The sequence below is a fragment of the Pithys albifrons genome, chromosome 24 (genome assembly GCF_047495875.1).
Source record: "Pithys albifrons albifrons isolate INPA30051 chromosome 24, PitAlb_v1, whole genome shotgun sequence".
Taxonomy (NCBI): Eukaryota; Metazoa; Chordata; class Aves; order Passeriformes; family Thamnophilidae; genus Pithys; species Pithys albifrons.
The window spans coordinates 5,947,017-5,960,136 of NC_092481.1; the positions used below are offsets into that span (position 1 = coordinate 5,947,017).

The 13,120-nt window shown below is 55.2% G+C and overlaps 1 protein-coding gene across 1 annotated transcript in view; it reads left to right on the forward strand.

Moving 5' to 3' along the window:
- Window positions 1-4,500: 4,500 nt before the first annotated feature.
- Window positions 4,501-13,120, forward strand: part of CSMD2 (CUB and Sushi multiple domains 2) — a 292,995-nt gene continuing 284,375 nt past the window's right edge. Inside the window, exon 1 of the mRNA XM_071576489.1 lies at window positions 4,501-4,672. Within this exon, the coding sequence (XP_071432590.1) occupies window positions 4,516-4,672 (157 nt within the window). The 5' untranslated portion in view covers window positions 4,501-4,515. The remainder of the gene's footprint in view (window positions 4,673-13,120) is intronic.

Consider the following 13,120-nt stretch of genomic DNA (forward strand, 5'->3'; position numbering starts at 1 on the left):
TCCAGCCTTTCTTTGTGCACATCAGCTGTTTACAGTAGCTCCCTTATAACACTTTAATTTTCAATTTTGCTCCTTTCAATGGCGCTTTCGCTTCTTCCTGTAAATATTTTGATGTGTGTGTGTGGTTGGTTTGCTTTAAATGTTGTGGGGAAGAGATTCAGCAGCTGCTTCTCGTGCTGCTTCAGGAGCTGAAGTGGTCGGATTTCGTGGGACACGTTATATTTTTTGCAAAGAAAATGGGTTATGGTAGAAAAACTGGGAATGGTTTGCCTCATTTGCCAGCAGTTCATAGAATGGATTGGGTTGGAAAAGACCTCCGAGATCAGCAAGTCCAACCCTTGATCCAACCCTACTGTGATCACCAGCCCAGGGCACACCAGCCCTGGGCTGGTGATCACAGTAGGGTTGGATCAAGACATGGTGGATTCTCCCAGTGGGGTTGGATCAAGACATGGTGGATTCTCACAGTGGGGTTGGATCAAGACATGGTGGATTCTCACTCAGTGCCACATCCATAGAATCATAGAATGGATTGGGTTGGAAAAGACCTTCAAGATCATCAAGTCCAACCCTTGGTCCAACTCCAGTCCCTTTACCAGATCATGGCACTCAGTGCCACGGCCAAGCTCAGCTGAAAAACCTCCAGGGATGGGGAATCCACCCCCTCTCTGGGCAGCCCATTCCAATCCCTGAGCACTCTCTCTGCAAAGAATTTCTTTCTGCTCTCCAACTTCAATTTCCCCTGGCAGAGCTTGAGCCCATCGTGCCCCCTTGTCCTATTGCTGAGTGTCTGGGAGAAGAGACCAACCCCCAGCTGGCCAGAACTTCCCTTCAGGCAGTTCCAGACAGTGCTGAGGTCACCTCTGAGCCTCCTCTTCTCCAGGCTGAACACCCCCAGCTCCCTCAGCCTCTCCCCACAGCACTTGTGCTCCAGTCCCTTCTCCAGCCTCGTTGCTCTTCTCTTCTCAGTTGGTTTGGAAGAGACCTCTGAGATCATCAAGTCCAACCCTTGGTCCAACTCCAGTCCCTTTACCAGATCATGGCACTCAGCATCACGTTCAGTCTCACCTTAAAAACCTCCAGGGATGGGGAATCCACCCCCTCTCTGGGCAGCCCATTCCAATCCCTGAGCACTCTCTCTGTAAAGAATTTCTTCCTGATATCCAACCTAAACCTCCCCTGGTAGACCTTGAGCCCATCGTGCCCCCTTGTCCTATTGCTGAGTGCCTGGGAGAAGAGACCAACCCCCATCTGGCCAGAACCTCCCTTCAGGCAGTTCCAGACAGTGCTGAGGTCACCTCTGAGCCTCCTCTTCAGGGAGGTGCCTTATGGATGATCAGAGAATCCCAGAAGGGTTTGGGTGGGAAAAGCCCATCCAGCCCCATCCCCTGCCATGGACAGAGACACCTCCCACCAGCCCAGGGTGCTCCAACCTGGCCTTGGGCACTCCCAAGGATGGGGCAGCCACAGCTTCTCTGCCCAAGCTGTGCCAGGGTCTGCCCACCCTCCCGGGGAGGGATTTCCTTCCCAATATCCCACGTACAGGGATATCCAACACCTGAACCTGGGGCTGTGCTGTTGCTTTTTGGGGAGAATCGCAGCCAGCTCAGACTTTTGGTGGGGGGTGAGGGACCGTGTGGTCAGTGGAGGATAAAGAAGTTGGGTCAGAGCTGCAGGTTTGGAGGCAGCAGAGCCAGCCCAGCCCGGCTCTGGCTGCGGGTGGCACTGCAGAGCAGGATTTGCCTCCCGATGGGCGCCTGCACGGGAGACGGGATTTCTCTGTAGGAAGAGGTGATTTTGCAAGGTGGGACGCGGAGTGAGTGGTCGGGGTTAGAAACGGGCTGGGAACCACAAGCGGAGCCTTCCCTCAGGGATGCCATAACGGGAGAAGTTGGTGAGCACAGGGATGGTTTGTGCTCTATTCGTAATTATCTATTTTGTGACTAATAAAGGCAGGATTTTTTGGAGAGCTCCATCTGAAATCTCAGCGGTTTAGCGAAGGAAACTTATTAGTGAGGAAACCCCCGGCTTCGGAAATGGATGTGATTTGATTCTCCGGGAATAAAGTGAGATTGTGCCTCCTCAATGCCTTTATTCTGCCTGTGGATTGTTCTCGGTGCGGGGCTCGCTGCCTTTGGCTCAGCCCTGCCCTGCGGGGGTGCAGCAACCAAGGCACAGCTTCAGCTGCCTCCAATATTGGCCCGGGGGGCTCCGAGGGGGATCGCTGGCCCCGGAGAGCCGCGGATGGAGCTGCGGAGTGCGGGCCCTGTGCTGGGAGCCTCTTCTCAGTGGATCTGCACAATCAGGTCTATTTGAATAGAAGCTGCAGCTTAAACAGACATAAAGCAACTCTTTCATGTAGCAGCCCTGGTTGCCTTGGCTCTTGGCATCGGCTCACAATGTAGGCAGGGGAAGGATTGAAATGCAGGAGGAACGGAGGGAAAGGGAGAGAGAAAGAGGATTGAGCCGAGGGTGGAGGGACAGATTTGCAAGCCCTCGATATAATTTGTTTTTTAGCTGTCAAATAAGCTCATTCAAGGCAGCCGGAACAAGAGCGAAGAAGGGGGTTTTGCAGCAAGAAACTGCAGCAAATGCAAAACCCGGAGCAGGGGGATGGGTGGCGAGTGGAGCCCCCACTTTGGCCAGGAGAGCCAGGCGGGCACCGGCCCGACCCCGGGATGCGGCACCGAGAAGGGCACTGGCCCGGCCCCGCCTGTGGGGGCAGCGCGGGAGGGCACGGGAGGGGACAGCGGGGGCTGTGGGGCTGGAGAGGGGCTGTGGGGCTGGGAGACTCCCCCTGCTCGGCAGGCGAGCCCAGGGCTTCGGGAGAGGGGCAGCTCCGAGCCTGTCACACAGAGAGCCGTAAAGTCGCTGCTGCCGAGGAGGGGGGAGGATGCTCGAGTGTTCCAGAGTGCCTTTTTCTTTGTTATTTATTTATTTTTTTAAGCTCCGGTGTCACGTTCGAGCTCTTTACCTCGTCCCTCGATCCGAGCATCATTAGCACGATAATGAAGTTGCCGAATGTGGCGTTAACCGGCTGCATTCCTTCCTCCCTCCCTCCTCCCTCATCCCTCCCTCGCTCCCGTCCCCATCTTGCCTGCAGCTCCGGGCACCGAGGTACCAGCAGAGAGATGTTCGCACACAAACAAGGGCAGGTGGTGGTGGAAGAGACACCGCTGTGCCAGCCCTGCCAGGGCAGCAGCAGCACCACAGCCCCGCTGGGCGGAGGGGGCACAGCCTTGCCCACCTGCCCAGTGCGCCTGGACCAGTCCCACCAGCAGCAGTTGCTGGGAGGACAAGACACGGACTTGGGGGGAGGCCAAGCCACGGACTTGGGGGGAGGACAAGCCACGGACTTGGGGGGAGGACAAGCCACGGACTTGGGGGGAGGACGAACCACAGACTTGGGGGGAGGACAAGCCACGGACTTGGGGGGAGGACAAGCCACGGACTTGGGGGGAGGACAAACCACAGACTTGGGGGGAGGACGAACCACAGTCTTGGGGGGAGGACAAGCCACAGACCTGGGGGGAGGACAAGCCACAGACTTGGGAGGAGGACAAGCCACAGACTTGGGGGGAGGACGAACCACAGACTTGGGGGGAGGACAAGCCACAGACCTGGGGGGAGGACAAGCCACAGACTTGGGGGAAGGGGCTGGAGAGGGGGGGGTGGGGATGGCTCTTCTGTGATGTGCTCGTAACAAAATTCGCTTCATCCCCAAATTTGTGGCAATATCATCAAGTTGTTTACAGCAGAGCGGCGGGGGCTGTGCCCGCAGATGTCTCGGTACGGCGATGCTGGGAGTGTGTGTGTGTCTGTGTGTGCCAGACTTGCTGCCAAACAGGGGGCTGGGGGGACTCGTTGCTTACCGAGAAACCTGTGCTAGATAAAAATAAACACTCTGCCAAAGCCTGAGCCGGGGGATTCGGCTCTGGGGGGGGAGGATGGTGACGGGTTTGGGGGCAGCACAACCCCCCGGCGCATCTATTTGGGTGCCCCTCACCACAAGACCCCCGAGCCCCTTCTGCCCTCCCCAGCCTTTAGAAGAGGCCAGAGCTGTGGGAATGATTAATCAAGTGGCTAATAAAGAAGTATAAATCCCTGAGGAGCGTGTGGTGCTGCTGCCGAGGAGCTGGCTCTGAGACAGCCACCGGGAGGGACGCGCCAGCCCCAGCCCTCCTCTCTCTCTTCTCCTCTCTCCTTTCCTCGCCTCTCCTCTCCCCGAGCTGCTGCCACACTTGGTTCATTCCAGCTGCAGAAGCTCAGAGCCTTCCATGCGGTGGGATTTTTTTTTTCCTGGGCTGAAAAAATTAAAAAAAAAAAAAAAAGGAAAATCACAAGCCTGACCTGCTTTTTTTTTTTTTTTGCCTTTTTTTTTTTTTATTCTTTTTCCCCTCCTCTTCATCCAGCCAAACCGAGGACTATCCCAATCGCCGAGGGGAAGGAAAAAGGGGGAAAACCCACCAAGATCCACCAACCCCCCAGCACGCCCCATTGCTGCTGCCCTTTGACATGCAACCTGCCTTGGGATGGGAGCAGCCGGGATGCAGCTGCAGCTCCGGGTGGCACCGGGGCACGCTGGCACTCGTGGCTCTGCTGCCGCGGGAGGGGAGCGCCTGGAGCCTGGTACTGCTGCTCTCCGTGGGGCTCCTGGCTGCATCCGTGACCGGTGAGTGCCAGGCACAAACCTGGCAACTTCAGGAGCGTTATTTTCCCTCCGGCTCTTTAAACGAAAGGATCGTTGTTTTGGGCAGAGGGGGAAAGGGGGTTTGGGGTGTGTGGCACTGCCAGCACACCCCGGGGTGTGGGCACACGTTTCTCTGGCGGGTTCAGCACGGAGTGTGTTTTCCTCCAGAGCTTTGGACCTTGTGTAGTTCCCTTGTGCATCCTTTGGGATTTCAGCGCCGGGGTGATAAAAGGTGGCTTTGTATGATCTCATTGCCTTTCTCCGGGGGTCACATTTGGGCACAGTTGCTCTGTGTGATGTGCGAGATGACTCTGAAAATGCCAGCACGGTTTTCCCCCTCTGCCTTTCCCTTGCATCTGAATTCGCTATTTCACTACCCTGGGCTGATAACACAGATTTTGGATGCCTTGCATGAAGATGGAAGCACTTTCCTCCTGTCTTCCGAGTTGGTTGTCTCTTCCATAGGAGCTTTTTTGGCCTCGGCTTGGTGGTTTTTATGAAAAACGCACCTTTTGGTTTGAGGGAGAGCAGAAGAAGCCTCGAATTCCGGGGCAGTTTCTCGTGTTTCTCCCACCTCCTTCCCGCAGCTGCCCCGGTAGCAAAAGCATATGGGAGGACTCAAGTTTATTACTGGTGCAAACAGCAAATATTTCGGGACTGTCCTTGTGTGTGTGTAGGAGAGGGAAGAGTGGGAGAGCCGAGTGTTTGGCAGTGCCTTCTCTCCACACTGAGCAGTGTCCCGATTTCCAGGAACGTCCAAGGAGCGTTGTCTGGTCTGTTGTATCCGAGCCTGCAGGAATGTGTGTCTGGCTGGGGAGGTGGAGAAAAGCTGCTTCAGTTTGGGGGGTTTTTATGTGTTTTTTTTTTTTTGTTAAACTTTATCTGGAACGTAACACTGATTTTATTATGTAAGGCAGATCTCCTCTAAGGGGATGGAGAATGAGGATTAACTGCTCCTCCTGAGCACTCTTGCAGCGGAGCTGAACAGTTTTGCTGGCTGGAAGTGTATTAGGAAAGGGGATAAACCCACCCAAACAACCTGCAAGTCCTAATTAAGGATGAGTGTTTATTTTGGTGACTATTTTTCCTGTCTACCATGAACACTGAGCCTGTACACTGAGGAAAACCATTCCAGCAGCTTCTGCTGGGCTTTCCCCACACAACTAAACTGATACAGAGATACCTAAAGACACGATTTCCTCTGTCAGGGCTTTAGAAGTTCTTTTCTTCTGAGCTGTCTGGAGCTTATTCACAGTGGATCTTCCACTCTGGACCTTGCAGAGTTTATAATCCTTCCTTCTCAGGCCCTGCTCTCTTCCCTGTGCTTTTGGAGCTCTCTGTTCTGGATCCTTCACCCAGGGCTTGATGCTCTGTGTTGTTTTCCTTTGTGAGCAGATCAGCAAAAGCTTTTTAGACTTCAGACAGGTTTTTTTTCTCTGCATCAGAGCCAGAGGCATTGATCAATAGCTCTTCTTTTTCCATTCTGCCATCCCAGCAATGATTTTTTGCCTGAGCAAGATGCCAACTTCGAAACCACTTGGTGCTGGGTATGCCCTGATGTACCCGCAGTGGGGGCACCTCCTTTGGCATGGGCTGGGGTGGCTTTTGGGGTGTAATGGCTGAGAATCAGTTCAGTCCGGGCTGGCACTTCCAGCACCTTCGCTGAGGGAATGCTGAACCTCAGGAACAAAGTTGCCAGAGGTTTCATTGAGCTCCTGGCGCTGGCACTGCCTCGGTGTGGGCAGGGAGCAGTAACCCCGAGCTCCCGGGGAGTGGCAGCAGAGCCGTGCCTGGAGAGCCAGCCATGGGCACTGCTGGCCGTCTGAAAGAGAAAAAGGGGCAGAACTGCCACTCCTGTGGCACCGGCTGTGCCCTGAGGCCAGTCCTGCTGCCCAGAAATGCCCTAAAACCTGGCACAGCAAGTGTGCTTCCCTGGGGTGCTGCTGTGCCCGAGGGCAGGAAAAGGGAGCTGTGCTGGGGCGGAGGGGACGGTGCTGGAGGGGAGGTGGGGGTGGTGGGCAGAGATTTGGTGTGTCTGGGGCTGGTGGGCAGAGATTTGGTGTGGCCTGGGGAAGTGGGCAGAGGTTTGGTGTGTCTGGGGCTGGTGGGCAGAGGTTTGGTGTGTCTGGGGTTGGTGGGCAGAGGTTTGGTGTGTCTGGGGCTGGTGGGCAGAGGTTTGGTGTGCCTGGGGGTGGTTTGGTGTGTCTGGGGCTGGTGGGCAGAGGTTTGATGTGTCTGGGGCTGGTGGGCAGAGGTTTGGTGTGTCTGGGTTTGGTGGGCAGAGGTTTGGCGTGTCTGGGGGTGGTTTGGTGTGTCTGGGGAGGTGGGCAGAGGTTTGATGTGCCTGGGGAGGTGGGCAGAGGTTTGGTGTGTCTGGGGGTGGTGGGCAGAGGTTTGGTGTGTCTGGGGGTGGTTTGGTGTGTCTGGGGAGGTGGGCACAGCAGTGGGTCGGGCAGTGCCCTCTCAGCTTTAGGGCTGCAGGGATGAGTCCACAGCACTCCCATGTGCAGAGGGCACTGAACCTGAGGGCACTTTGGCAGAGAGTTGGTGTGATCAGTGAGTGGCCTCTCAGAAACACAGTGTGGATGATGATCCTGAAATTCCAGTTACTGCCTGGCAATCAGGTGGGCACAGCAATGGTATTTGCTGCTTTCTGTCCCTTCTGGGCAATCAGCTGTGCAGCAGCAGCAGCAGCAGCAGGAGGAGCATTTGGGGCAGGTATTGGACCCATGGGAATGGATATAAATGTACAGGATGTATTTGAAAGGCCTGTTATAAAAGGGACTCAATACCATTATTGATGCTCTGGGCTTTACTCCTTGTTTTGTACTGGGTTAAACGAGAATGTACCAGCTGGAAACATCACCTGAGCCATTGAAACCCTTTGTAATTCTTGTGCTTGATGGAAAGTTTGGCACACTCTTCCCGTGAGGAATGGGGGAGCAGGAGGCTGGTTGGGAGCTTTGTTTGGGATTCAGTTTGGTCAGGAGCAGTGGGCAGGTGGGTTTGGTTGCAGAGATTGAACCTGCACTGATAATCCCACTCAGCTGGGGGGACCTGAGGGGTTGAATAACACTCAGGGTTGCCCTGTGGGTTTGGTTATGTAAGAACCAGTGGGATAAATGAGAGGAGATGGTTCAGTAGGAGGTGGAGTTGGTAAATATGAGGGTTTGATACCAAACATCAATTAAAGGCCTGAGCTGGAATGAGGTGTGGGGTCTGTCCAAAGACACCCTGTGGACCCTGGATGGGATGCAGTAAAACTCTCCAGCATTCCTGCTTCAAACAACAGCCTTGGTGTCTGTTCCTTCACCAGAGTTTGCAACAGGGAGTAAATTACTTACTGTGGCTCTCAATGACAATCCAATCAACATCATCTCCCCTTTCCCTTTGAGGATGGGATTTGTTGATTGTGATTTTCCTCTTCCATGGTCTGTTCTTGCTTGTGAAAGGAGCTGTTGTGTGGTTGTGCTGCAGACACCTGGAGGAGAAGCACAGGTATGTGGGAGGGCACATGGGCACCAATGCCAGCTGGGAGTTAGGGCAGTTCTGCTCAAATTGTCCTTTAACTACAATATGGTTCTGCTTGGGTTGTTGCTCTGAAATAGTTCTGTGGCTGTTTGTGAGGAAAGAGGAGCTTGGGAAAGACCAGGAGCTCTGGGAGCAGAGAAGGTCTCTGGTAAGCTCTGCCAAGGTACCAATAATAAACCCAAGGCCTAAGGAGCATTTCTGAGCCCATGGGGAGACCCAGGGAGGGGACTGCCCCCTCTCAGTGTGTATTCCTGGTGTCACTCATCCCTTTATTCTGTTCTTTAGTCTCCACTTGTGAGTTCTCAGTGAGGAGCACCCACATGGAACCTGTTTTCCCTGTGGCAATGAGTGCCCATAACGATGGGGGAAGAGGAGGAGGCTGCTGAGCAGTTGCCAGGACTCCACTTCAAGCTTGGGATGTTTGATCACAATTCCCAGAACCATTTAGGCTGGAGAAGACCTTGTGAGATCATCCAGTCCAACCACTAACCCAGCACTGCCAAGTCCACCAAGGGACTTCCCTTCCTCTCACTCCCTGTGTTGCCCAAGTTCATGGGGCAGGGCAGAGACCTCCCTTGGCTCTTGCCTGTCCCTCTGACTGGTTTTATTGTTGTGGCTGCTGCAGAACACCCAAGCTCAAGCTTTTCTCCCCCCTGAGCTTGGTCCCTGTCCCTCTGTCCCTGCCAGGGCCATTGTGCCCTCAGCTGCTGCAGGATCCCTGCAGTGGCACCTGGTGCCCCTCTGCCCCTCGGTGCTGCCTCCGCTTCTCAGGAGCTTCTGGCAGGGTGTGGGTGTGGGGAATACCATCCAGATGATCTGCCCTGCATCCCAGTGGCTCTGCCTTTTGCCAGGGGCTCAGGCTGTGGTGGAATTCTGGCTCAGGAGGTGTCTATGCCCCAGACAAGGCAGTTTCCCCTGCACAAGTGACTCTGCCTCATTATTCTTCCCTTGTGCCTGCAAGTGGATTAATTCCTGCCCCACCACTGACTGCTGACCACTCCCACCAGTGCTCCAAGGATCTCCTGCCATGGAAGGACTGAGTGCTGCTTGTTGCCTTGCTCTGGTTCCTGAGAGGCCACTTGGTTGGGAGATGCCAAATTTCCCAGCTGTGCTTGTGTTCCTGCTGGTGCCCCCCCCAAGCCCTGCTTGGATCTTGACCAGAGGGAATTGTTATGCTGATGGGGAGGGTTGGTTTGAGGGAAGGTCAGGCAGCCTTAACTCTTTTTGTGTCCATAATACTGCAAGAAAATTCCTACTAACTCCATTTGTATCCAAGAGTGTCCTGAGACAAAAGGCTGGAGCAATTTTTCCTTGGCTTTAGTGAAATTCTAACAAAGCTGTGCTTAGCTGAGTGGATTTTAAATAAGACTTCTTTACTCTCCCCCATGTTTTTCAGGCACTGGGAGGTTCAGAAACCCCATGAATAGGCCTAGATTTAAATTAGCCTTTTTCCCAACAGAAAATTCGGCACATTCAAGTGGAAGGGGAAAGATGAGACTTTAAGGGCTGTAAAAAAGCAATGATTAAGTAGCAACGATTCTGTGCTGCTTGAATTGCTCAGGCCAGCACTGAGTTGTCTATTTGATGTGCACAACAGCCAAAAGTGCCCGTGTAATCCCCTTTATTGGCTCTAATCTCCAGATGGGAAGGTTGAGGGAGTCAGACTCTAATGGGAGTTGAAACCAGGTAAGGCTTTTTGCTCCTCCCAGGAGAACTGGCCATGGGAGCAGAGGTGGCTCAACCACCCTGCTGGTAGTTGGGCTTTCCTAAGGAATTCTGCACCTGATGCCAGAGGTTTCTTCCAGCACAAAACAATCCATGTTATAAGTCATGTCAGTCCTGTGAGGAGCAGCTGACGGAGCTGGGGGGGGGCTCAGCTGGAGAAAAGGAGGCTCAGGGGGGACCTTCTGGCTCTGCAATCCCTGATGGATCCAAGGAGGACATTTGGGCTCTGCTCCAGGAACAGGGACAGGAGGAGAGGGCACAGCCTCAGGCTGGGCCAGGGGAGGGACAGGTGGCACAGCAGCAGGAATTTCTCCATGGAAAGGGTGGTGGTCAGGCATTGTAAAGGGCTGCCCAGGGAGGTTTGGAGTGTCCAGCCCTGGAGGTGCCCAAGGCAGGACTGGCCATGGCACTCAGTGCTGGGGGACAAGGTGGGCATCAGGCACAGGGTGGGCTCCATGGGCTGGGAGGGCTTTTCCAAGGTGGACATCGGGCACAGGGTGGGCTCCATGGGCTGGGAGGGCTTTTCCAAGGTGGGCATCAGGCACAGGGTGGGCTCCATGGGCTGGGAGGGCTTTTCCAAGGTGGGCATCAGGCACAGGGAGGGCTCCATGGGCTGGGAGGGCTTTTCCAAGGTGGGCATCAGGCACAGGGTGGGCTCCATGGGCTGGGAGGGCTTTTCCAAGGTGGGCATCAGGCACAGGGAGGGCTCCATGGGCTGGCAGGGCTTTGCCAAGGTGGGCATCGGGCACTGGGTGGGCTCCATGGGCTGGCAGGGCTTTTCCAAGGTGGGCATCAGGCACAGGGTGGGCTCCATGGGCTGGGAGGGCTTTTCCAACCTCAGCAATTCCATAGCTCTGCCACCCTCTGCCCTGTGCATTGGATCCCTCTTAGGGATGCCCAAGGAGCTGCTTCTCCTCTGGAAAACACCTTTCCTGAGGGACCTGTACAAGGTCACTGCGGGGGTTTGTGGCAGAGCTGCCAACTCTGCCAACTCAGCCTTAACCACAGCGTTGCTCTCCCTGTTCTATCCCTTCATTCTCCACTGAGGAATGTGAAGCTCCTGGTTGGGGGATGATTTCAGTGGCACTCTGAGGTTTTCTGTGGGGCCTCCCGTGGTGTGTGAGCACCTGCCCTGAGGAGAAGACACTTCCCTGCCTCCCAGGGGGCTGTGGAGTGGCAAGAGCAACACCCCCAGCATGGCTGGAGGAGGGAGGTGCAGTCAGTTATGGAATCCAAGGCTCTTGGCTGGCACTGAAGCTGATGCAGTGCAGGAATGGGCAGGGTATCTGTGCTGCCCCCTCTGCAGGGCCAGGAGGGGCAGGTGGTGCCTGATGTGGGACTGGGACAATCCCATCGATTGAAGAAATCAAATTATCTCTGTCTCAGTGTCTTTGCAGCCCTGGACACAGCCAGGCATGGAGCCTGCAGGGAGCAGGGATGGGAATGACACATATATACATGTATACCTTGCAAGTACCTCTCTTGCATGGAAGGGGAAGGCTCTTTGGGGTTTTGTCCTTCTTTTTTTTCAGTGGGATTTCACAGTGGACAGTGTGGGGGTTCTCCTTTCTTCCCTGGGTCAGATACATTCCCTGATTCACCTCCCTGCAGTGATTGTCTGTCCTCCCAAGGCACAGGCATCACCCTGGAGTCACCACCTGCCTGGTTCTGTGTGCCCACCGAGGTTTGCTGGGTGGGAAGGCCCTGGGGGCTGTGTCTGAGTCCTGCTGGTGATTTCTCAGAGGTCAGAACAATCACAGAGAGGGGAGAGCTGGTGCTCTGTGACTTTCCCTGGGAGAGGAGAAGGCTCTCCCAACTGCGAGGGCTGGAGCAGCTGTGGTTGCCAGGGAGATGTGTGATAGGGGAGTAATTAAAAAATTAAATCCTTCCCCATTATCGACTGCAAAAATCAGCTGGAAAATGAACTGGTGGCCCACATTTGGGGGAGCTGAAGGAGATGGAACATGACTTGCAGAAACACCCGGGCAGGACGTGGCACAGAGTGTTGATGGTGTGGCACAGTCAGCAGCTCCAGCAGGTTCTGCATCTCCAGCAGCTCCAGCAGGTTCTGCATCTCCAGCATCCCCAGCAGGTTCTGCATCCCCAGCAGCCCCAGCAGCTCCAGCAGTCCCTGGAGTCCCTGCAGCCCTTGCAGCCCCAGCAGCTTCTGCATCTCCAGCAGCCCCAGCAGGTTCTGCATCTCCAGCAGCCCCAGCAGGTTCTGCATCTCCAGCAGCCCCAGCAGTCCCAGCAGCCCCAGCAGTTTCTGCATCTCCAGCATCTCCAGCAGCCCCAGCATCATCTCCAGCAGCTTCTGCATCTCCAGCAGCTCCAGCAGCACTGGGCTTGACCTGTGGAGTGAGGAGAAAACACCCACATTCCTGGGATCACTGAGCTTGGCAAAGCCCTCCCAGCCCATGGAGCCCACCCTGTGCCCAATGCCCACCTTGCAAAAGCCCTCCCAGCCCATGGAGCCCATCCTGTGCCCGATGCCCACCTTGGAAAAGCCCTCCCAGCCCATGGAGCCCACCCTGTGTCCAATGCCCACCTTGGCAAAGCCCTGCCAGCCCATGGAGCCCACCCTGTGCCCGATGCCCACCTTGCCCCCCAGCACTGAGTGCCACAACCAGCCCTTCCTTGGGCATCTCCAAGGTGGGCACTCCAAACCTCCCTGGGCAGCCCCTTCCAATGCCTGACCACCCTTTCCATGGAGAAATTCCTGCTGAGTACACCTGGATTCAGCCCTTGCCTGGCAGAGTGAACAATCTAAACTCTCCACAAGACTTGGATGTGACTCTTGAGCGTTGGAGGACCATGAAGGAGGTGGAACCCCAAACCCAGAGTGACTTTCTGCCCACACTGCTGGAATTTGGCTTCTCAAGCCAGGCCTGGCCAAGGACAACAGAGAAAAAGGCCACCAGTGTCACCAGGACAGAGCTTTGTGTTTGCCCCTTCAAGCAGGACTCGTGGGCTGAAGCTCCAGCCAAGTTCTCACCAGAGTTTCAATTTTTGCTGGCCTTTCCCTTTCCCTTTGGGATTCCTGGTGTCTCCAGGAGGCAGCTCTTTCTCTCCAGCAAACAAGAAGGAATCTACAGCATCCTGGATCCTGTTGGGCAGTTTTCCCCCTTCCCCTCCCAACAGAAGGAATTTCTCCCCCTGTTTCATTGCTGGGCA